Here is a 26,506-nt window from a genome sequence, read left to right on the forward strand (position 1 = left end):
AGCAGCAGCAGCAACGACTCGCTCCGAGCGGGGCTCGAACCCGGGTCTCGGCATGGGAGGGGACGCACTAGGAGGCAGAGATATTTTAAGCAGTTTTACTCACCGCCTGCGGTTCCAACACACGATCGTGACCCTTTTTCGTTGGGATTGCATCATCCTTAAGAAATAAACGATACGCAAATCCGTCGTCAAACTGGGCCTTGTTTGTAAAACAAGCATCTTCGGAATGCAGGGAACAAACACAAACACTTGCACAACTCCGTTGATGCTCTGTAAAAATAAACTCCATTGGGAACAAAAATACTCCTTCAAATGTACAACTTAATTTTTGAAACTTTGTCCATGTTTAGCATGGGAATCCTACTCTTTAACAGTGTAAAAAACTCAGTATGCATGAAATAGCATTTCACCCCCCTCTTTAAATAAATTTTCTTTCATGTTTAGGTTCAATAAACGGTTTTATTAAATAAATAAATAAATAAATAGTTTAGACTATAAGTTTAATCTCATTTGTCAAGCTTTACAGGGGTAAAGATGGGTACAATTCTTAATGCATTAATAAATTCCATCTACTGTACATGAGTAAACAATCTCCTGGATTTACAATTTTAGCACAACAAAGCTTGAGGGATCACAGCACACAGGTGCCACTGTACAGCAAACCCAGTATATGCCAGTGACAAAGAGGGAGTTCTCCACAGTAATTCGCATGACAAGTTGCTAAACACTACAGTGGCCGCTGGGAAACGGGGCGAGAGAATTTGTCCTCAAACAGCACCAGGCTGGAGTCTAATTGATGTGCAGAATTCCGTGGAATGCAGAGGAATCTTGAATGGCTGCATTTCACTTCTACAGTCGTAGCTGGAGGACACAGATCCTTTGTTTATTCATGCGGATGTTGTGAGCGCCCATCTATATCCATTTGCTCAGAGATATGTCAGCTGGCTTTGAGTAAGTCTGCAATTACGAAGGGAAACACTCCCATTCAGAGGCCTAATTATCATTATCAGTCTTATTAAATGGCAAACTGGTGTATGAATTTTACATGAGGAAGTATTTCTTCCCTTTTTTCCACTTTGAAAAATATAACAAATATCACAATTGTGCCTTAATCTAGAACATGTCTCGACCACCGCAGGAGAAAGCCAAAGATTATAGAAAAATGGAAACAGTTCAGAAAGAAGATCTATTTCATGCTGTTTGACACTTTAAACAGCCTTTCAACAAAATTTCCACTGGCAGTCATTTATTGTACTATACTAAAGCAATATAACACAAGCAAAAGTTTGTTATGGCTGTAGATCACAGCAGATACACACTTGTGTGATATTACTTTTATTTAATAGTCCAACATAAAAGTATATAAATATAGGTGAGGGAATCCAAACAGTGTCCTAATATATTTCTTCAGCCACAGATTCAGGATGTGCCATTACTAGTTCAAGAGATGTGTCCAAACCTAAAGGCGTAAAGGCCAGCGGCAATGACACACATTTCTGAGATGTTATTGAAATAACAAAAAAGCGGCATGCATGTATGATATTGCTTTTGCATAGGATAACAGATATATTTCCAAGCAAATATGGTACAACCACACTGGAGATGGTCACTTGTTAAGACAGTCATTTGTTTAGTTCCTAATGAAGCAGCAAGGTTTTTTTTTTTTTTTTTTTTTTTTCTCAATGGATTGGTCGAATGGATAATTTAAAGGATTCAATCATAAAGACAATCACTTGGTGTCACTGATTTTGATGTAACCTCCAGAAAGAGTCACTGAAATATCATCAATGACTAATGCACATACTGACAAAAAAACATTTTTTTTTTATAAAAAAAAAAAAAAAAAAAAAAAAAAAAATTATATATATATATATATATATATATATATATATATATATCAGAGATTTAACAAAGCTGCTTTTGAATGGTTATCAATGGTGAAAATATGATTTTTTTTTTTTCTACAGACTGCTGTAAGCATGGCATCTACTGAACCAGTTTGGCAGGGACTAACTATTTAAACTAAATCTGACCCCTTGCCTACAGCACATACATTTATAGCCTATTTTATGATAGTAGTCCAACTTTTCAATTTCAATCTCAATCCCCATACTTGTTACATTTATGATTTATGATTCCACAGCAATCCCATGTGCATAATGAATTTGCTATATTATATTGGTTTACACTTCAATACATTTTCTGTGCATCCTATTTAGCATCTAGAAGTGCTCACATTGATATGACTGCATTCTAGGCCAGCTGTGCTGAAACCAATACATGAGCCCTTTTTGTGTTGCGATGCCAACTTTCAAATCAATTTAATCCATTTATTAACATGGAATGGGGTAGTTTTGTGCAACGTAATTGTCCTTTTCTTTTGTTGTGCATTACAGAACAATCAGCTGAAAGTCTGGGCATCCAACAGATGTTTAAAGCTTTTACATCCAACTGCTAATGAAAAAATCCATTATCCCAATGCTGGGCTTCATGTCTATTTTCTAATGACTAAACCAAACCAAAAGTGCAAATTGAAAGCAAACATGAGAAAATCAAGATGCACATTTTATTTTTTACATTTTCACTAACAGTTGAATTTGTACTGCTATTTTTCTCACATTCAAAATGAATGGTGGGTTACCAAGTTATCAAAGTAATTTTGCACTATATTTATATTATCATATTATATTTAGGTCATCTAAAGTCATGCAATAGTTTCTGCAAAGCTAAAATATACTAAACAAGTCTGCATTTTATTGTATGGATAAGAACAATGTGAACATTCTGCTAAACTTTTGATTTACTCAAAAGAAAGTCACATGGGTTTAGTTCAACATAAGGGGTGAGTAAATGATGGCCAAATGTGCATTTTCGGGTGAACTTCTCCTTGAAGACATGAAACAAATGACTGTCAAGGTCCACGTCATCCGTAACTAAAGAAAGCCTTCCACTCAATCGTCAGAATGTTTAATGTGTGATCATGTGATGCAGTGCATCATCACAGCACCATTTCACTTCCTATAAAAATCACAATTAGGAGATGTGTCATGTTACGATCCATTGTTTAGTCTACAGTGCACCTATTGGAGCATTTTTATACATGCTTAGCACATTTCCACTCAGTATCTGAACACATCACTGAGGCATAACTCACAAGACCTTTTTGTAAAGGTACTCCTGAAGGCCCAATACATGTTTATCATGACATCATATGTGTCGACAAACACAAACACATCGGTCAAGCAGAAACACTTATTGGCCAATGCTGATATTTAAAAAATTACAAATATCGGCCTTGGCCATATATTGGTTGACCACTAATTAAATCCTGTTAATATTTATCTCCGTAATCTGAACTTGACTGAACAGCCTGCAAATAAGAGTTACGGTGGATTTCGGTCTTGCTTTTAGGGATTCCAGTCAGAGGAAGGAAAGACTAAGAACATTATTTTACATATTATTCAATAAGTAAAATGAAAAAGTAAAACTCATGACATTTGGCAAGTATGGTAACCCATACTTGTTACATGTAACCCATACTTGGAATCGGTGCTCTGCATTAAACCCATCCAAATGCACACACACAGCAGTGAGTAGGGAACACACACACACTAACACACACCGTGAACACACACCCGGAGCAGTGGGCAGCTATTTTTTATTATGCTAAGGCTGTGTTTGCGCTGAACGACAATGACTGGTTTTATAAAAAATATAAAAAAATTAAAATAACGAATAATCCTGGCACCCCACTACAACAAGAGTGACAAATGCTTTCTAAAACTAAATTACCTCTTGGAAAATTCAGCTAGAGACAGCCACATTTATATTACATCCACATAATCTGTACAGACCCCAATAAACAACTAGATGCTACTGACTGATCATTTGAGGTGGTAGAAAAAGCATAGAAACAGAAGTACTTGCCATGACTCATTCGTAAGTTTATTTAATTATGCAGTGTCTACTTATTAGAAGTATTTTTATAAGGCTATACAAGCATAAACAAAATTAGCTGCCACCAAACATTCTAAAATGTTGCCTTGGTTATCATTTTAGCAGTCATCGTAATTTATCAAGTGACTTTTTCTCAAGTGACTTCCCAAGTACCTTTAGGAGCCTTTTTGCAGTATAAGTGATCAATCCTGACTTTGGTTGGTTAGAGAATAAGATGTGGAAATGCTGCATGTTTAGGTGGCACACCTGTTCAGTTTTACGACAAACTCTGAATTTCTTGGATTGGACATTCTGTGTGCATGAAGTAGAAATAGGAGACATATTCAAAATGAAAACTGGGGGTTTTGCACAGCACAATCAGACCTTTTTTTTCAGACTCTAAGGTTTCTCATTTTGTGATTAGAAAAGCATGTAACAGTGATATTATTAGAAAATGAGACATCAATGATATCAGTATGCATTTTTTATGACCCTTAGTGACATCTGAAATGTTATTTGAAACACTGACCCAATATTTGTAGCTCAATAAGTGAAGCCACTGCACTTTCACTCTTTGAATCCAAGGACACTGATATCGTCTCTCCTATAAATGAACAACACTGATAAAGGCCTTAGAAATGTTTGACCCTCCACTTAAACATGCTGCCCCTTCAATGTCCAAGGCCAAATGGGAAGGACGAACAATCCCAGCACCACCAAGTGTTTTGTGAGCGCTCCAGCTCTGTGAGAGTTATTGTTTCATCCAAGTCGCATCTATTAAGGTGCGATTCATCACATAAGTACAGAAGGCCTCCGCTGCCTTTGCTGTTTTTCCAGAAGGGAGCGGGCGGGGAAGATGCATGACTTGCCCTGCAGGTGCAGCCAAGCGCAGAAGCAGTTGAGCAGCTTTGATTAAGAGTGTCTTAGCCAAGGGAAGGACATAGGTGAAATGCTTCACCTGCGCATTCCGGTGCGGAGCATCTTGTGCAGTTAATTATCATCATGTCTCAGCAGAAATCATAAATTGCGGGCAGTAGATTGGTGCACTTTGAGAGTGCTGGAAGAATAGCTGAACTTGAGCTTGGCCAGGAGTGGCAAAATCATTTTCAAGCTTCTAGTCCCAGCCCGCTGATGCATTTAGCTGCCGAATTCATGACACTTCGCACAAAGTGTTTGCCAAGCAAACAATTTGGACGTCATGCGCGGAATGAATAAAGATTCCCATCAGCCGTGCTTGTGTTTCGGGTGACTAACCTCTCGCTGAACTGGCGCTCATTCTGCATGAGACCCCAACTATATAGTTACTTGCAAATGCATCTGCAACACAGTAATTCTTCCTGACTCTGCCACCTGTGGCTCTGAGACAACCCTCTGGACTTTTCTTTTTCTCTCCAGCCTTCAGTCTCTGCTCTTTTGTTAACTTCCAAATGTGACCAGAGAACGCGACGCTACTTGCATTTGCAATTGGTGCTAACGAGAGGCGCAAATCCAGTTTAGTATGCTAATGCTCTTGGATGCATGCATGTCTCTGCGGAGTGTTTCTCAACAACAAGGTTATGCAAATGCTGAAGAGCATGCCGAAAGGGACGTGGTGCCCTCACAAAGGACGTGCAACAATAAGCAACGTAGGCAAAAACAAGCTTTTAGGGCACTGTAGTCCTTTTAGCCTGGCTGATCTGGGATTCCGTACATTGATGTGTACCGGTGGAAGGTTATGCGTGCGTGTCTGTGAAGTATGGAAAAATGCCTGAAGTGGCAGAGTGTTTGGCTCCTGCACTTGGCTCAAGGGAATCTGCTATTAAAGAAGCTAGGGCCCATTCTGGAAGAGGACCATTGATTCGGTTAATTTTATGCTGGAAAATGATTTCCCCGATGGCCAGTTCCACGAGAGCGCATTGTCTATGGCAAAACTGCTCTAAAGCAAAAGATAAAGCACCTCATGCTTTCTGTTTTCATGTGGATGTTTTGGAATTCATGACACTTTCGGTTTGGCCCTAAAGGCCTTTCGTTCAGCTAGAAAAAAGAAGACAGAATGAGGCATATAAACTACATATATAAGTCAGACGACTCATTAAATAGGCTCCCATGGCATACAAGCACTAATATAGACAACTGACCTGCTTGTCACACTGCTGAAAAACTGCTACATTTCCTTTCAAGTCTGATTTGCAGTCACATCCATTATTTCTAGCCTTCTAAGATATTGATGGACTTTATCCTGGATTGGGATTCAGAGTTTCAAAAAAAGTCCAGCTGTCATGCACCTTAACACATTTAGCATATTTAGAAAGCTCTCTGTATGGGTATTGCTATATGAGAAAAGGATGGCAAATATGGCATTCAAAAGCATAAACTGTCATTTTGATGATAATTGTTTATTTTAAATTTGAGCATAATTTCCATTAGGGTTAGGGGAAACACAGCTGCAGGGTGGGGAATCGGTGTTCCAATCACTTAATGATCACCCAGCTAAGCTCCGCCCCCTTAGTTGCTAGTCTGCCATAAAATTCTTACAATTACTCATCCTCATGTCATTTCAGACCCACAATACTTCCGATCAACACAAATTAACATATTTTGAATGACATATGAGAGGTTTCTGTCCCTCCAGTGAAAGTCTATTCAACTAAAACTTGTTTAAAATTTTTCTTAGAGAAATCTCTTAGATTCAATGAACAAATAATAATCATAATAATCATAAATTAAAGAAAATAAATGAAAATTATAAAATAATAATATCTCACCTAAACAAACCATACATCATTGCGTAACGTCAGATTTTAATACCAAGTATCAGGTAAGTGAATGGTAAAAATGTGTATGTCATTATATATATTGCTATCTGACAAAATGTTTAAAGTACAGTGACCTACATTTTTATTTATATCACCCCTTGTGCCAGCTGAAGCTACAGTATACTTTTTTTTTAAGACATTAGCTATAATCCTAAAAAGAATGTCTCAATTTAATATATTAGCTAAGAGACTTCATGTCATGGTATTGATTCATCAATTTGGTTCTCAAAGAGAGATGCTTGGCATCCAGCCAAGATCTGCTGTGCAGGTGATGGGGGTTTATGTGTGTGTGTGTGTGTGTAATATCTCACCATCTGTTTTAAGAGTCAGAGGCGTTGGTGGGCTCAGGACCCTGGCGTTCGTCACAGTGTTCTTCACTTGGCACACGTAGCTGCCCACGTCCGAGGGCTGCACCTTGGAGATGTACAGATTTCCAGTTTCCTGCGAGATAAATCGACGGCTGTCCTCCGCCACAAATGAGGGAAGCTCATTGAACACCCAGCTGTAGATGATCTCTGCCGGGGCAGAAGGAGAGCAAGCGGATGAGCTGCGAGAACAACGCACATGTCCCAAAGGAAACCCCAGTCTTAATCTACATTGTAGCATGCTGACCTTGTCAGAGCGAGGGCTCATAGGAAGGGGAATCTGGGATCTGATGTGTAGGTCAGTGGTTCTCAAACCTCTCCATAAAGTACCCCCAGCAATGCACATTTTGTATGTTTTCCTATATATGCAGTCTCCACTAATGATCTGATGAGTTGAATCAGGTGTGATGGATGAGGGAGGGCTGGGGGTACTCCAGGACAGGTTTGAGAACCACTGGTGTGGGTGATATGGATTAATTCACTGCTCTCTACTACAGGGTTCAGGGCAATCTTAACCTGCATGTTATAAAAATGTACTTCCTGTTTGGATACTGTACCGAACTGCATTAGAATGAGCTAAGTAATCCCTGTGTCCAGACCAGACCCCACAGAATAAAGCAGAAAACAATAAATCACATCTCTTCCATGTTCATTTTTGTTCGGACCCAAGTCCATCTCAAAGCAAGTCCAAGACCATATTTTCAGGAGCTTTGGCTGAATTCAAATACCATGGTTTCAACTTTTCAGAGAAAATATGGTCTCAGACTTGTACTTTATGGCTTCTATGAATTGACTAAGAACTTTTGAACTTTTGAACATTCCTAAAGACCTTGCTTTCTGTTTCATTACATTTACATAATTTGACCACAAGCCACCCAACATGTATCCATATCCAATCACAATATAAAAAATTGTAGTTCTGAAGTTGAAGGAAAAAAAAAAAGTTTTCATAATCAATCATTACTGTCACTTCTGAGTTCTCGGGCACATTTCTTATTCTGTACAGATACGCAGAGGAATGAAGTATATTCTTTATCATGTCACACTGAGCTGGGAACCAAATGACAAAAGACAGGCTGTCAACAGAACAAAATTATGTGTGTTTTTCTGTAACTCTGAAGCAGTCATATTATACCATATAAATCCAGGAGATATGAGAGAGCGGATTACTACTCTGATCTCACGCTGTTTGCCTTATGTCGACTATATCGTAGTCACACAGACTTTCTTACAGCAGAAAAGGAGAAAAGAAAGAGAGGGAGACAAACTTCCTCACGGTCCAAATGAATTTCCCAGGACCAATTTATTCACCAAATAATTAAAGTATGAATTTCACAGACCATTGATTTCTTTTGCATATTAAATACAGGTGCCACGCTCCTGTTGATTAATCACTGAAGGATTGCCACTCTTTAAAGAGATTCCAGTTCAATTTTTCATGCACAAGGGCTAATGTCACCTGAGTAAACAAGGAATATTTATCTCATAAATAAAATTCAAAAGGACTTTCATGAAAGGCGTCCTCATAAAGCGTCAAACAATGTAAGTACCTGAGGCTCAGTGTAAGTGTAAGTACCCCAGGCTCTTTTTGAAATCCATGAACTAGGTTTGCACAAAGAGTTACGACTGTCTGCAACTGAGAAAAGGTGAAGTTATCATCCAAGAGGAACTGAATTGGAATGGAATGCAAATTCATGATGACTTTGACTGGAATAGTACAGTAGTGCTCTATTTCTGAAGTATGCAGTATTGGTTGCTTGTCAGTAGACCTTAAACAGGTTCCCTGTTATCAAGAAAAGTTCTCAGAACACTGGCTAATGTTCTGGCAAGGTTCTCTGTCAGTGTAACGATTAATTCAGCTTGAGCCCAATTAGTGATGAAAAGTGATCAGGCTTGGCAGAATATATAATTCATTTGGCCTGTTTATAAGGTAACAGGCTTGTGTGGCTAAACTACATTTCCCGTTATTCTCTGTGGCAGAATGAGAATGATTAAATACACAGAAAGAGCAGTGTTACATGCATGATGAGCATCATTTGTGCTTTATTTTGGGTTACACTTCCTGTGTTCACCGGAATGTGTCAGTGAAAAAAAAAATTAAATAAAAAAGAAATCACCCTGTGTGTTAATTTTATTCAAACCAAAATCCCACAACACATCATTCATACAATTTCCAACCACGAACTGTTGGATAGAAATTAAAACAGCATTAAATGGAGCAAAGATAAGAGTACTCAGACGTTTTTATTTTTAGTATAACGTCAGCGCTCCACGCTTTCATCAAGGTCAGGAACCAATAACGCCTCCTCCACACTTTGAGTGGTAAAGCAACAGTGATCGTATTGAGAGTAATATCCTGTTTACATCTCAGTGATTTCAAATTATTTTCAATTACTTTCAGTTTTAAAGTCATCTTCCCATATTAATGTGGATGAAACCTCCTACGAGCAATTCAGGCAAATGAAAGACAAATTAACCTCAAAGCCGAGTCCTAAAATAATTTCCCTGCAATTCCACACGTATCAAATCCAAAGGACTGTTAATCCTCCAAGCAAACATTTAATAGTTCCAGCTCATAACTGAATGATGTTCGAACAGGACTTTCAGGCAATGTGTTAATGCAAAAAAAATAAATAAATAAATGTTTAAATAATAAAAATAAAGCTGCATGCTTATTGTCTGCTTTTGTTCACTGCCGGTTCTAATTCATGCACATACTTAATCACTTACTTGTTTAAATTTATTAATGTTTAATTTGTTTAAACATTAATTGGTAAACAAATTCATATACACATATCTACAAAACTACTGTCAAACATTTAAGCAGAACCATTCTACAGGAAAGGTTTTTTAAGATCACAAGGAACATATTCAGAACAAATATCTAATACAGCATATAACATTTACAAAAATGTTCACAATAAACTGCTTGCTATTGCTAAGTCTTCGCTTATTTGTTGATCTCATCAGATTCTTAAAGCCTGGTGCCCCTCAGAAGGTTGGCAGCTCTGAGCCTGATGGGAAATCAGTATTGACATTTAAAGACAAATCATTCTGTGACCTCGTACCCAATGAATGATGTTAATTTTCTTCACATCAGCTTTCCACGCTAGTCAAACAATTGCAGAAAATCAATAGACTAAATGCAGCCTTGTCTCTGGTAAATTGGTTGCTCGCTCCTCAGTCCCTTAGTTTGATTGCAACTTGTAAAATGCTACATTAAGTAATAAACTGGATTGTAAAATATATGCTAAAAAGATAGTAAATAGAGAAAATAGAAAAAAAATGTATTTTAATTTGTAATATCATTTCACAGTAATACTGTTTTTACTGTACTTTCTAAAAAAAAAAACAGACTTGCTAAGCATAAGAGACAAAAAGCATACAAATAAACCATAATTTCTTTATACATTAGGGGTGGAATGATACATGTATTCGTACCAAACCATGGCGGTATGGGAATCTCGGTTTGGTGCATGAGACCTTACAATGAATACTTGCAATGCAACACTGTTTGATAACCAGCTGCCAGCAGAAGAACAGTGAATGCCATGAGTTGCACACTTGAAAACAAAGCTCACTAGACAGTGGCCATGTGCTGATGCTGGATGCATCTCTCACAGACTGACAAAGAGTGCACTTTAAAGGCTTGTGCACTCAACTGTCTGCGAAATGGACCTTTCTCATTCGGCACGAATCCACATACAGTATTTGTGATATTACGTATCTGAATGTTAAACTATTATTTATTATGTATATTATATTATAGGCTTTGTGTTTCAGTCGCGTTCCAATGGTGAGACAGAGGGGGGCACGCTGATGTTTTGTTCACTGTATTTTATTTTGATAAAGTACCAACTGCACTGTCAAGTTAGCAAGGCTGGAAATGATGTGTTTTGTTTGTGTGTGTGTGTGTGTGTGCGCGATAACTTCAGCTCTTTCCTTATACCAGCAGAATCAACTTTAAACACTTTTAATTTCATTGTGCTTTCTGCCATTTGAGTTTCTTTTCTTTGAACAAATGAAGCCTGTCACAAAAATGAACTGAAACTCTACTATATGAAAAAATGATGGAATATATACGTTATGTGTCACACAGTCTCCCCCCCCCCCTGTTTATCTATAAACTAAATCCAATATATACATATACCGTATATATATATATATATATATATATATATATATATATATATATATATATATATATATATATATATATATATAATAGGGATCTTATCCTTTTCCATTAGAGGACAACTGAGATTTGAGACAGGCCATTAAAGCTCTCCCTCATGCCGTCTGTGTGTGCATTAAAATAATTGTCTGAGTGAGATTTCTTTTCATTTCCAATGATCCAGTAAATTTGAGCCTTGATGCTGATGCTTGTCTGGAAACACTGCATCGACCAGTTGGAGACGGATGGGTTGACACACAAGGAACGTAATTTCTCATATGGAACAGGAAGCCCAGTCAGTTATGATGCAAATCACAAAAAGTCCTTTTATGTTAGTCATCGCTACTGTCCTGAAGAGAACCAACAGCACTCTGATACTGGGCTTGGATGGATGCATCAAACAGTGATCCTTCTCAAAGTTCACCCGGCGTAGGACAACAGAAACCAATTACACTTTATATTTGAGAGTTAAATAGTAATGGCATTATGATTATCTGCTTACACATGCTAAGGAGAGCTTGGCTGAACTGCCGATGATATCCACCAAACATAAAGCTATCTGATAATGGTGAAGGGTGAGAGGAGATAAGAACTAAGCCGAAACTGTGTCAACACAGGCCTGGGATTTATTTAGCTCAGAATGAAGTATTTGGTAAATTTAGACCTATGCTAATACCGCTGAAGCACACTCTCTCGGCTCCTTATCATGGTGTAAACAGTAATGGTCACGCTCATGCTTGAATGGTGCAACAATGACTTCCTTCTGTTTGCAATCTCACATCTGGACAGGGTCCAGTGGTGTTTGGCAAGGCACAAGAGTCAAGTTACCAAACCCTTTTTAAGGTAACATCAGACCACTTTAATAGCTTGGATTAAATAGGACGAGATTGTGTGATGTGATGGTTTTACCAATGCTAACCAACTAGTTTACTCTTAATTTAAAATCAGTTTATAAAGAATCATATTTTAGTCCATTTATAGTGCATTTCATCCTTAACTGTTTTTTTTTTATTATTATTTACCACTGTAAAAATTATTTTTTTTAAGTTGTGATGTGGAAATTGGGGTAAGTGCAACTGGACGGTAGTCATTGAAGCAGGATGGAGACGGCTTCTTCAGGACTGGAATGATGGTGGTAGCTTTGAAGCATGTGGGAACAACAGCATGACAAAGCAAGATGACAATGTCTGTGAAGACAACAGTGAGTTCCACTTCACAGTCTCTCATGCCCAGGGATGTTGTCAGGACCCGGAGCTTTGCGTGCGTTTATCCTGCTGAGGATAACAGCGTCATCACCTGGTCGTCGGGACGAAGTGGAGTCTTCTGTGCAGTGGTGCTGTTTTGTGCTTGTAAGCTCCTTTCTGTGTGGTGTAAACAAAATCCCAAATGCTTTTACCTCGTGTTTGAAAGTTAATGTGTTGGTGTATTTTGGGAACACACTGTTTAAGTCTGCATGGTTAAAAAATCCCCTGCTAAGATGAGAAAAGCATCAGTGTGGGCTGTCTGCTGCTCACTGATGTGCTGGTACAGATCATCCAGTGCCTCACTCCTTTTGTTGCTGTTGGAGCTGGGAGGAATGTAAACGGCAACGAGCAGTATGACTAATTATTCCCTCGGCAGATAGAATGGCCAGCACTTAATAATCATAAACTCCACCAGGGGTGAGCAGTGTTTGCAGACCACAACAGCATCATGGCACCACGCATCATTGATTCAAACACAAAGCCGCATCGTGATTTACATCCCGCGGAGAGGACTCTGTCTTCTCGATAGCATGCCAGCTGATCGAGCTGAATAGTCCAGTCTGGAACGCTGTTGCTAAGCCATGTTTCTGTGAACACAAAAACAACTCTTACAGTCCTCTGAGTTGAGGTGTAGTAATCGGATGTGGTCCAGTTTATTGTCCAAAGAGCGTACATTAACCAGTACAATGGTGGGGATAGCTGGCTTGTGTGGGTTAGCCATTAGCCTAGCCCGGATGGTTAGGCTAGGCTAATGTTTACTCCTCTTCTGCTTCCTCTCACTCCTCTTGTAGCACCTCTGCTGTGGGCGAGATGCAGCAGTGGGGGTCGGTGATGGTGAAGGGCTCCGGAGCAGACCGAAATCCCCGAACTCTAAAAAAGTGGTTCTGCCAACATCGAGCAGAAACTCACGACTGTATGCGTGCTTAAAGACAGGTAGACGAGATGAAGACGTACAAAAAAACTGCGACTCACAGGACAAAAAACACGAAAACACCATTCTGAAGGGAGAGAGAGAAGCCGCTGCGTGTGGACGTGCCGCCAACATGAAGCATTTATTTATGAAAATAAAGTAAATTCTGTACTTTAAGCTAAAAGTGAAAAATCATTGTTTTTAAGGTGAAGTATCTCTTTAAACAGTATTCTTTGTTAAAGGATTTAGGATTCAGACAGGAAGAGAGGAAGCTGGATGAGGTTACTCTGGGTCTCTGGGAGCACTAAATGTTCTAAAAATGTCCATCTCACCACAAGCCTTTCATCTGATAGTACTTGTTCAACTGCCCTGTCTGTATCCTTCTCTTTCAATTCCTTTGTCTCATTGCATCTGAGTTACTGTAATTTCACCTGCAATTACACGGACTGGAGAAAGACAAGCAGAGTTTGAAAAAATGATTGAAAAGAGAAAAGTGAGATTAACATACTTAAAAAACTAGTTTGGATCAGCAAGAGTCCAAGATGGTTTATGCTGATCTAGCTTAAACTTAACTCTAACACTGGTTCCAGTTACAAGTATTTTGTCTCTGTGTAGGCAATATTTTAAAAACCTAAACAATACTATTTGATGTGCAATATACACATTTTATATTATAAAATATACAAATTTTATATTATATATAGGGCCGGGACTTTAACACGTTAATTGAGATTAATTAATTACACAAAAAATAGCGCGTTAACTAAGATTAATTAATTACAGAAAAAAAATTTTTTAATAACTTATTTTTGCACCGCGGTACCTTTCAGTTTATGCTGAACTCTTTATTGTTTTGGCCAAGGTTATTGAGAGTTGGACTTAGTATGTTATGGCCTCTGAAGCAACAGAGAGATGTTTTCTAATAGTCAGTGTTTCTAATGTTCTGAATGTAATTGACAGTATTGTGTTTTACTTAAGGGGGGGGGGGGGTGTGAAATGCTATTTCATGCATACTGAGTTTTTTACACTGTTAAAGAGTTGGATTCCCATCGAGTATGGGTCTTTGTGACGTTAGATGGAGCGGAATTTCCTTATATGGGTCCTAAGGGCACTTCTGCCGGAAGAGCGCGCTCCCATATAGCAGAGCACTGCCACTGAGAACACAACAGACGTTCACTGATCAAAGCGAGACCGTCACAAAAGGAGTGTGTTTTTGGTTGCCAGGGCAAGACAACCCTGCACAGATTACGAAAAGAGAAACAGCATTAAGGGACCAGTGGATGGAGTTTATTTTTACAGAGCATCAACGGAGTTGTGCAAGTGTTTTTGTTTGTTCCCTGCATTTCGAAGATGCTGGTTTTACAAACAAGGCCCAGTTTGACGCCGGATTTGCACATCGTTTATTTCTTAAGGATAATGCAGTCCCAACGAAAAAGGGTCACGATCGTGTGTTGGAACCGCAGGCGGTGAGTAAAACCGCTTCAAATATCTCTGTGTTGTTAACTTGGCTATAGGCGTGTAAGCACATCAAGTAAACAACATGCGATGTTGTCATCAAACTGCACTTTCCACATGTACAGCTTAAAAAAAAAAAAAAAAAAAAAGACGACAAAGTGGAACTTAGTCATTTTCCAAAACTGCTAAGCAAATATATACAGTTTCAGTACATACCACATAGAGATGTTGTTGCTGATGCTGCTCTTGTTAAATTTCAGCCTCTGGATCTGTGTCACAGCTTCCAAACGCTCTCAACGCAAAAGCTTACTCGCACTCGTGATTATTTAGCTCCGCCCACACGTCACGCCTCCAGGCGCTCGTGTTTTTCCGGGAAAAATCGGTACAGACTATCTTTCTCTTATGAATATAATAAAACTAAAGACTTTTTGGTGTTATGAAGGATGCAGTACTACTCTATAGGTACTCAAGATTAACAGGATATTGAGTGAAAACGAAAACATTTCACCCCCCCCCCCCCCCCCCTTTAAAAAACACTTTACAGAAGGTTCCAGCACCTACAGTATAAGCTTCCTGAATTTCTGTAATGTACTATTTCTAAATTGTTTCTAAATATGCTATTGCTACACTTAATGGCAAAAATTGCACTGGTCTGCTAGACTTGGTTGAACAAAAATAAACAATATTTTGTTGCTTAAGCTTATGTATTCAGTCATTATTCAATGGTATACTATAAATCCATGTGAAAAAAATTACTTCTCACTGTTCTCAGATCAAATATTTATATGTGATTAAAATGCGATTAATTTCGATTAATTAATTACAAAGCCTCTAATTAACTAGATTAATTTTTTTTAATCTAGTCCCGGACCTAATTATATAATATACAAATTACAATACACAAATTTTGTGAAGAATAATTTTGGACCAAAAAGATGTAATCTAACAGCACAACAAAAACAGAAGCCAAGTGGGTGACAAAATGTCTTGTTGCTCCTAATTAAGATAAAATTAAATTCAATAAAAATAAACATGTGTCAGCCATGACAAGCAGTAGTCATATGTATATGTTTTTGAGTTTGATATATTGAAAAAGATCATTTATGAATATAATGGCAAAGCTGAATTTCCAGCAGCCTTTACTCTAGCCTTCAGTGTCACATGACCATTTAGAAAACATTTGAATATTCTAATTTGATGATAAATAAATAAATAAATAAATAATCAATGATGAAAGGAGCTTAATATTTGTGTGGAGTCTTTAATGAATAGAATGTAAAAAATTTGAAATATAATGCAATTACTCTCACTTTTGATTAATTGAATGTGTTCATGCTGGATACAAATCTTATTCCCCCTTTCCATTTTAAATGGTAGTGTGATTTGTGAATGGCTGTTTATATTTCACGTTTCATTTAAAACACTTGAAAAAAGTAATTTAGATGAAAACATTTAAAAATATAAATTTTCCAATTAAAACACAACCTTGTGTTAAATTGTCACAAAATTTGTTATACAGTCACTTGTCCATACCTAGCAGACATATACCACATCTCCTCATTATGGCATTCACAATTGGAATTACTGGCTTCTGTTGTCTATTTTTTTTTTTTTTTTTTTTTTTTTTTTGTGGATAGGAGTTATATAGGATTTAAGATAAGCACCAAAGAAAATGCCAAAGAAAATGCAAGCCAGATTTCAACTTCTCAGCTTAAACAGCAACATGATATGAGCTGTGATGATTCATAGTATGGAACCTACACTGTCTGAAATACAGCAGAACAAATCTAGTACTGGCATAGCTGATAAATCTATATGACTTGTAATATCCATCTTATAAGATTCTTGCACATAATATTCATTTTCAAATGCATCTAAAAAAAAAAAAAAACACATGGTGGTGACCTTTATGCTGCTCTTCTCAACAGGGTATAGAGATGGTGACAGAGCAGAATTAGAGTACCCACCTGGTGAATGAGGAGGAGGGGCACACATTAGCACAACCCCCTGGCCTTCCCTCACTGAAACAGCTCCTCTTGTCCGACCGCTGAACGCCCCGAGATCTGCAAACACACACATGCAAACGTGAACTGAGCCAGTGACAGAGTGACACACAGTGGCACAGAGGCAGCTGTTAACCTGCAGATTAAGGGTCAGAGACTGCATATGAGCGCTTGCGGCTTGGCTAGATTTAGTATCTGTCACCTGTGGTCTGACCTCCGCTTGAGCTTTCACTTTAACCTGCTTCATACCCCAAGCCTGCCACTTAAATCTCACTTCCTGTTTCCCTCCGGACACGACGGCCAAGAGGTAATTAAAACAGGTAACCTTGCTCGAAGCCTTCAATCTTGTAAGTGCTTTTAAAATACCAGCGAGATGCGAAAAATCATTTTAGTTCACAAAAAGCTGAGAATTGCGGGTGATCATTACAATTCCATACCATGTCTGAGGACAGATGTCAGGTGGTATTTTTAAAATGTAATTTGAGTTGGAACGTAGAGGTGAAGGTTTCTGCGTGTAGCAGCGCTCTGGAAATCACACAGCGCAGGGATCGTTTCATCAGGCCGCAAGAGTCTCAAACTGAGTCGACAGGTGGAGCTACTACAGTTAATCTGTTGAAACAAATTTCATTTGCATAAATTACCATCAGTAATCTGCAAACTCTCCACACAACACCATACCATTGGCAGACTGCACCCTCGCAGTGAGAAAAGTTGAGGGGGGTGTAGAGTTACCACAGTATTGCAAAGTATTTACATATTTGACGTCAAGAACAACATTATCATTGTTCATGGTTGATCTTATAGGTCATGAGATATACTGGAGATCACAGTTACATTTAATTTAAGTACCCAGCAAACAAAAATCTGTGATAAGAAGGTTGTGTTAACGTATCTATTAAGTCAGGGACAAAAAAAACAAAACAAAAACAAAACAGTAAATCTTAAATTCTCTTAACTCTGAACATTCAAAATGTTGTGCAAACATTAGACAAAATATTATTGGAATGGTTCTTTTTTATTATTTTGCCAGCATTATGGGAATGTTACTTTTAAATGTCACTTCCTCTACAGGCGAAAATCTGGGTGTTATATTAGACAGTAACTTGTGTTTTGAAGATTTTATTTTCCTTATTACAATAACAGCATTTTTTCATCTTAAAAATATTGCCAATCTACGAAACATGTTATCAGTTTCTGATGCAGAAAAGCTAGTTCATGCATTCATGACCTCTAGACTGGACTACTGTAATGCACTGCTTGGTAGTTGTCCTGCATTTTCAATAAACAAGGTACAGGCAGGGGCGGACTTACTCAATATGCAAAGGTAGGTGACCGCCTTGAGCCCCCTAAAGCCAGTGGGCCCCCTAAAATGCTTTTCATATAGGAGTTGCACATTAAACACTGACAAATGAATGGTAGCTATTTACAATGTTTGTTACCATAACAACTGTCCGAGTCTGTGGTACCTGCAGGTGTACGGCTGTTCGCACTGTGCACTGGTACACAAATGCTCAGACTGACCTCTGATTTGCCCCGCAAACATTTCAGCAGATATCAGCGGGGGAAGGGGGGTGTGCTTGTCTGAAGTTTTAAATCATTGGTTACATAACATTTGGTTATGACGTGTGTTATTCGCCGGCTCCGACGCCTTGAACGTCCTCTGTAGACACAGGTAGGCTATGAAAACAAAACCATTGAGCGAAATACCAGAGTGAACATAGCAGTTCACAATCACAATTATCGCCTTGTCGGACTTTGGCCTCCCCAGTTTCTCAGTTCAGATTGGTAACAGTTGATAAATATAATTTGAGTTGAGAAATATAAACCTTTCAAAACCATTTCGTTTTGGAGCCGGAGGAAAACTGGGAGATAGTTCGCTGTCTCAGACTGAGTACAGAAGTGAACCGAAATTGAGCGGAAGTGTGAAGTCTGACATAGTCAGGCTAATGTAAATGTAAATACGAGACAAAATTTCAAACGTATCTTGAATTTTAAGGATATTCTCTAGGCTCCATCATGCAGTAAGTTGTTGCCCTTCCTCATATTAGTCATCAATCTACTGTATGAAATGGCAGATGATCCATATAGGTCTGGGGCGGGGCAAGTGCATGAAATGCATTAATAATTTTAACGCATTATTTTTCTCCATAATTAATTAATCTAATTAACACATTAAATAACCAGCCCTATTAAAACAAATACCTGCAGATGACATTTCACATTACAGCGTGATTAAACAGTGTTTAAATCCATTAAATTTTTATATTTGGCCACATGCAGAAACTTTTATTTTGAAATCGTGATGTACAATGCATGGTATATTTAGCCATAAATTGATGTATTCTCCTCTGTTGGGAAAGGTTTATAGATTATTTACATTATGGATCTAGTGAGATAATGCACACTGTTTTTCCAGATGAACGATAATTCAATTTCATGGAATATACAGAGTTTAGCCCCAATCACACATACAGCCTTTACTGGTAAATTACCAGTAAGTTACCATTAATAGATCATGTGTGAACAGGACCTTTTCAAAAATCCCGGTAAATTTGTTCTGGCAGTCATATCGTTCTTATGGAGATTACGCTGAGCTGTTTACAAAGTTCCGCGGCTTTATAATTACCTTTTCTATGTAAATATGCGCTAAATGGACATCTTCAACCATTTCACCTCACAGCTTTTTGTCGCGCTTATCAATACAGCAGGGCTGTGACTCTGCAATTGGATACTATTATGCGCATTTAGTGTTTATAAGAGCAAAACAATCTGATTGGCTAGTAATGCTAGTTTGGTTGAGAGTGAAAGCTACTTCTCTCTTACCATTGTTAGGCGAACTCATGGACATGAAAATGATAATAATTTTTTCTACATGTAGGATCATTTTTTTCCGCAACCAAATGCTGCATACCGGATATCTGGCACGGTGCCAGAGAACTTTAAGCCCTGTAACTAGACTTCTACCATGCTAAAATACATCACACTCCCTAAAATCATAAAACTCTGGAATTGTGGTAGTTCCTAGGATAGCAAAGTCCACTAAAGGAGATTTTTCACATTTGGCTCCCGAACTCTGGAATACCCTTTCACATAATGTTTGGGGTTCAGACACACTGTCTGTTTAAATCTAGATTAAAAAAACATCTCTTTGGCCAAGCATTTAAATAATGCATCTCATAATCTTATACAGCAGTTATATCTGATCAAATGTGCATTATTATACTTTAGCATGAGTTAAACAAATTAATTTTACTTGGTTGGAACAACAGCTACACTAATTATGTTCTTTATTTGTTTCTCTGTTTTGCCACGGTATTTACATCCCGTGGTAACTAGGATATACACAAGCTCCAGTCTGGATCCAGAACACATGAGAAGAGATGATGTTGACCCCTCAGAGGACCTCAGATGATGCTAAGCCTGAGACAACATACAGAACTACCAAATTTTGCTATAAGTTTGATTGCATCATAATAATTGCTGTTAATAATGTTTGTTGGCAGTTTGATTAGATCTTAATTTTTTTTCTTTTCTGTACATTTCTGTCATATATACATAAACTGAGTCACCATTGATAAGCTGCTACTAATTATTATGGAAACATAAATTTTTTGTAAAGTTGCTTTGCAATAATTTTTATCGTAAAAAGCGCTATACAAATACAATTTAATTAAATTGAAATCTGAATAGCCTAAATACACTGTAGTACAGTACGTCAAAAAAAAAAAAAAAAAAAAAAAAAAAATATCCATGATTGATGAATACGGATATAGCTCATAATTTGGTCATGGAAGAATATGGGGAAGATGTTGGAGACATTTTTTAGATCTACTGGAGTCTTTTGTCACAAAAAAAAAAAACATCTAAGACACCAGAGATCCATCGTAAAGGTCCCGTTTTACCTGCTTTTTTGAAGCTTTGATTGTGTTTACAGTGTGCAATATAACATGTGTTCATGTTTCGCATGTAAAAAAAACACATTATTTTTCACACAATTCACTCCTCTGTATGCCGCTGTTTTCACTGTCATAAAAACGGGCTGATGACTTCCTTGTTCTATAAAGTCCCTCCTTCAGAAATACATAACGAGTTCTGATTGTGCCAGCGGTTCCTGTGTTGTGATTCGACAGCAGCTGAGCACGTGCTGCCCTCCTGTAAACGCGATTGGACCAGTTTTGGAGTAATTTTGAGAAGCAAGTGGGCAGGAGCATGTGCTGGAGATGTACTTATAATCACAGGAGCGTTTTTACTGACGATGAGATGCGCATGAAAATCACATTCGTTTTTTTTGCACAGCCCTAAGATCTAGTTAACAAAGCTAAACAGCATTGCCCTTTGTGTAATAAGTTACAGAAAACTGTTAAACACCAACTTAATAATAAAATGCACTTACCGGTTGTGGTCCATAAACAACGCCTTCTCCAGACAAAGAGGGAACTGCTCCATCTTTCAAGAATAATCTTTGTGCGAATCCGGCATTAAACTGATTGAGATTGAGGAAGTTGTCCTCAGCAAGCTGTCCTCAGCAAAATATGCAGCACATAGTTTTACATGTGGATTATAATTTTTGGGAACCATTAATCTACAAGTGCAGCCTCCCTGGGAAGCCCAAACAAAGATGATTGGATGATTGAAAATAACATCGTTTCAACGTCATCGCGACAAACGCAGCTCTTCCTTCTCCGTCGGAGCGCAACAAGGCCACGCCCCCTTTTTGTGAATTCGTGTGGGTGGAGGTTAGTCAAAAAACTGTTTTAATGATGTCATTACTGCAGGAACTAGAGGGCTGTAGTCCAAACGGGTCGTTTTTTGTAGGCGAATTCTCTTAAATCAAATATCTCGCTTGGCATTGAACTTTGAGCTTTAGAATTTTACAGATATCATTTATACTCTAACAACAGCATTACACACTAACTAAAATTTAAAACATGGGATCACGAAGAAGGGGACCTTTAAGAGAAAATAGTGATATATTAATCATATCTGATTTATTTCCTATGTGAAAAAGACTATAAAGAACACAGCTCCGATATAATCTCAAAGACCACATTAATAAAGTGTGCCTTTTAGGGTACAGTGAGAATGCCAACAACCAGTCTATATGTGAGCTTTAATGTAAACAATAAACAATATTCATTTATATGCAAATAGCACACACAGTGAACTTCAGGAAACTATTCAAAAAGAGAAAAAGAAATAATCTTCCATAAGATTTACACACAACATGAGCAGTCAACAAGGCCACGCCCCCTTTTTGTGAATTCGTGTGGGTGGAGGTTAGTCAAAAAACTGTTTTAATGATGTCATTACTGCAGGAACTAGAGGGCTGTAGTCCAAACGGGTCGTTTTTTGTAGGCGAATTCTCTTAAATCAAATATCTCGCTTGGCATTGAACTTTGAGCTTTAGAATTTTACAGATATCATTTATACTCTAACAACAGCATTACACACTAACTAAAATTTAAAACATGGGATCACGAAGAAGGGGACCTTTAAGAGAAAATAGTGATATATTAATCATATCTGATTTATTTCCTATGTGAAAAAGACTATAAAGAACACAGCTCCGATATAATCTCAAAGACCACATTAATAAAGTGTGCCTTTTAGGGTACAGTGAGAATGCCAACAACCAGTCTATATGTGAGCTTTAATGTAAACAATAAACAATATTCATTTATATGCAAATAGCACAGTGAACTTCAGGAAACTATTCAAAAAGAGAAAAAGAAATAATCTTCCATAAGATTTACACACAACATGAGCAGTCAGTGGCACATTTTCAGCCCTCGGGCTCCTGTCTGTTGATGTTGAACTCTTAATTTTTAGATTACACCATTTTAAAGGTCATTTTTGCTCAGTTTGAGCCTGCACTTAGATCGTCCACTTCTCTAAGCTCTTGGCAACAAGGTGCAAATTGAAATAAACATTAGCAGCATTTTTGGAGGTCAGCAAATCAATAAGTGTTCCAGTTAAGTATTGCTGTGCTGACATATGAACAAATATAATGGCACAACCAAAGATTGACTGGAATGACATTTGATTTAGTAGCCATTCATGCAGGAATTTAAGAATAGCAAACTTTTTTAGGCTCTTGAGAACAATTGTGATAAACAACTTTTGCTAATTACAACTAGCTTCCTGTCTAGAGGATGAAATGAAGAAAACAGTTTAATGGGGCTACAATGGTGTTTCATGTATTCAGAGTTGTTCACAGTGTTAATGTCACAGTGTCTGGTTTGTGTTCCCTGGATAACCACTAGATGTCCTCCTTCCCCACGGTGTCTGTCACTTTCGAACCACATTCCCCACGATCTCTGTCTCCTCATTGCACTCAGCTGTCACTAGTCATTAATCACTGCACTCAGCCAATTTCCCATTGTTATTGTCATTCCATAGCATTGTCATTTCCCTGTGTATTTATACCCTGTATGTTTTAGTATGTGTCACAGAGTCCTTGTAGTTATCACGACAATTCTAGTCCTGTTCTTGGCCGTGTGTTTGTGTCTGTTTATGTTTATTGGCAATTCTGGTTTTGACTCCTGGCTGGACTGGATTTCGATTTGGATTACCCCAATAAAAGACATAACTGCACTTGGATCTCTCTCTGTGTTTGCCTGTGTCCCAATCGTGACAGAAGGACTCCGTCAAACACAGATCCAGCAGTATGTCTTTTGATGTTTCTTCCCCAGCCACCGAGCGGGAGAGAAAGAGTCAGTTGGAGGAAACCCGCGTGGTCATGTTTCATGGGACCAGGGGAGGTCGCAGAGGAGTGAGTGGTCTAGAGGAGGTTCAGCATCGCTCTCCACCATGGCCCCCTTTTGACCCGGGGCTCATGTGGGACGGATCGGAACCACCAGGTGCTCTTGGAGTCAGGGTTAGTCACCGTTGACCTTCCAGAGTCAGGACTAGTCACTGTTGACCTTCTAGAGTCAGGGCTAGTCATCGTTGACCTTCTAGAGTCAGGAGTCAAGCCAAGTTACCGGTGAAATTCATGGACAAAGGCAAGTCACCAATGATCTTCATGGGCAAGGTCCAGTCACCAGTATTCTTCATGAACAAGGTCAAGTCACCAGTGTTCTTCATGGGCAAGGTCAAGTCACCGACTATCTTCATGGGCAAAGGCAAGTCACCATTGATCCTCATGAACAAATGCAAGTCACAAATTATCTTAATGAGCAGAGTCAGGCCACCAATGATCTTCATGAGCAGCGTCAAGTTAGCATTGATCTTCTGGAATCCAGTCTAAACACCATGGGATTACCAGAGCCTCCCCACGTCTCTGTGGAACTACCAGAGCCTCCCCACATCTCTGCTGAACTACTAGAGCCTCTCCTCGTCTCGGCTGAACTACCAAAATCTCTCCTCACCTCTGCGGAACTTCCAGAGCCTCATCACGTAATAGCCACACTCTCTGAGCGGTCGACTGATCCTGCCGTGGCCACGGAGGCTACCCTTAACTTGTTCATGCTCTCTATTTCAGACTTGCCTAACCAGACTTGCTTTCCTGTTAATGTGACCGCATGGATGTGGTGGTCTTCTGCTCCGCCCTGGTGGGCTTCTGCCTCGACCACACAGATGTGGTGGGCTTCTGCTCCGCCCTGGGGGGCTTCTGTTTCGACCGCACGGATGTGGTGGTCTTCTGCTCCGCCCTGGTGGGCTTCTGCCTCTACCACACAGATGTGGTGGGCTTCTGCTCTGCCCTGGGGGGCTTCTGTTTCGACCACATGGATGTGGTGGTCTTCTGCTCCACCCTGGTGGGCTTCTGCCTTGACCACACGGATGTGGTGATCTTCTGCTCCAACCTGGGGGGCTTCTGTCTCGGCCGCACGGATGTGGTGGTCTTCTGCTCCACCCTGGGAGGCTTCTGTCTCGACCGCACGGATGTGGTGGTCTTCTGCTCCGCCCTGGTGGGCTTCTGCCTCGACCACACAGATGTGGTGGTCCTCTTCGCTGCCCGGGTGGACCTCTGTCTCGTCCACACTTATATGGTGGTCTTCTGCTCCACCCTGGAATCCTGCTTGGTCGGCACTGTCCTGGGTCCCTGAACGCCCTGACCCACCCTGGTCTCCTGTTGTGTTGTTGTTGTTGTTGGTGTTTTTTTTTTTTGTTCACTTCCTGTCCCTGTTCCCCTCTGTGAGCCTGGCCCTCCGTTCCTCCCCCTTATCCTCTGCCAGTCCACCTCCCTCCTGGGCTCCCTGTTTAGTGTTTGCACTTTTGGTCTCTGTTTCCCCAATTAACATGTTCCTCTTGTCTCTGTTTTCCCCATTTTACCTGGCCCTCCGTCCCTACCCCTGAGCCTCCACCTGTCCACCTCCCTCCTGGTCTCTTGTTTTGTCAGTCACGTCTTGGAGTGTCTGGTAGCCGCTCCGTAGAAGGGGGGTATTGTCACAGTGTCTGGCTTGTGTTCCCTGGGTAACCACTAGATGTCTTCCTTCCCCACGGTGTCTGTAACTTCCTGAACCACATTCCCCACGATCTCTGTCTCCTCATTGCACTCAGCTGTCACTAGTCATTAATCATTGCACTCAGCCAATTCCCCATTAGCATTGTCATTTCCCTGTGTATTTATACCCTGTCTGTTTTAGTATGTGTCAAGGAGTCCTTGTAGTTATCACGACAATTCTAGTCTTGTTCTTGCCTGTGTGTTTGTGTCTGTTTATGTTTATTGGCTATTCTGGTTTTGACCCCTGCCTGGACTGTATTTCGATTTGGATTACCCCAATAAAAGACATGCCTGCACTTGGATCTCTCTGTGTTTTCCTGTGTCCCAATGTGACAGTTAAAGAGATGGATTCTCATGCTAAACGTGGCAAAAGTTGTAAAAAATAATTTAGAAGACTTCCGGGTTGGTACAAGTTTCGGCTGGTTTTTTTTTCGATCGTGGATATAATATACAAGAACGGAACATAGAGCGAAACACAGCGCACATCAACACGTTTCAAAATCGCCGGCAGCGCTGCATAGGATTTGTTCGAGAATGTCTCAACATAACAGTGCTTTTGGATGTGAGTGGAAAAAGTTTACCGTGTTCAGCTTCCCAAAAAACCCAGCGTTACATGAATAGTGGATGCAGTTTGTTTTCCCGGGGTAGTAACGGAGTGTATCAAGAGCGTTTGTCATCCATTATAAGACTGATAGACTATAAATGTTTGAATTAAAAATTTCATTTTGTGTTCTACTGAAGAAACAAAGTCACCTACATCTTGGATGTCCATGGGGTAAGCAGATAGACATAACATTTTCATTTTTGGGTGAACTATCCATTTAAGAAACATAGCCTTAGTCTCATGAATATTATATTAACTCAAATACTTTTTTAAGAACACTTATAAAGTACTCTACAGTACAATAAAGCAAAAACAGGTAAATTGTTATCATATGTTAATAAGCAACAGCTTTGCTCTTCATTTTAACCCATATGAGAAACAATAAACATGAAGAGATCTTGCTTGTTAATCCATTCTAAGAGCAGTGCAAATTCAGCAACTTCCCACCAAGAATGGCTGTTCACATAATTATTTATTTTCTGTTTAATTGTACGCTCTATGTGAAAGAATTCAAGCAGGCTTAGACGTGTGAATAATTAATCTCTCTCTCTCTGTCTCTCTCTCTCTTTTCTTG

General features: G+C 39.1%; 1 protein-coding gene across 1 annotated transcript in view; it reads right to left on the reverse strand.

The window, feature by feature from the left end:
- LOC127934470 (contactin-5-like) overlaps positions 1-26,506 on the reverse strand; it is a gene marked incomplete at its 3' end in the record, with an annotated part of 155,110 nt that overhangs the window by 49,442 nt on the left and 79,162 nt on the right. The window contains exons 6-7 of the mRNA XM_052531884.1: positions 16,847-16,942; positions 7,043-7,246 (exon numbers count right to left, since the gene is read on the reverse strand). Of these exons, the coding sequence (XP_052387844.1) occupies positions 7,043-7,246; positions 16,847-16,942 (300 nt within the window). The remainder of the gene's footprint in view (positions 1-7,042; positions 7,247-16,846; positions 16,943-26,506) is intronic.

This window comes from Carassius gibelio, chromosome A18 (genome assembly GCF_023724105.1).
Source record: "Carassius gibelio isolate Cgi1373 ecotype wild population from Czech Republic chromosome A18, carGib1.2-hapl.c, whole genome shotgun sequence".
Taxonomy (NCBI): domain Eukaryota; kingdom Metazoa; phylum Chordata; class Actinopteri; order Cypriniformes; family Cyprinidae; genus Carassius; species Carassius gibelio.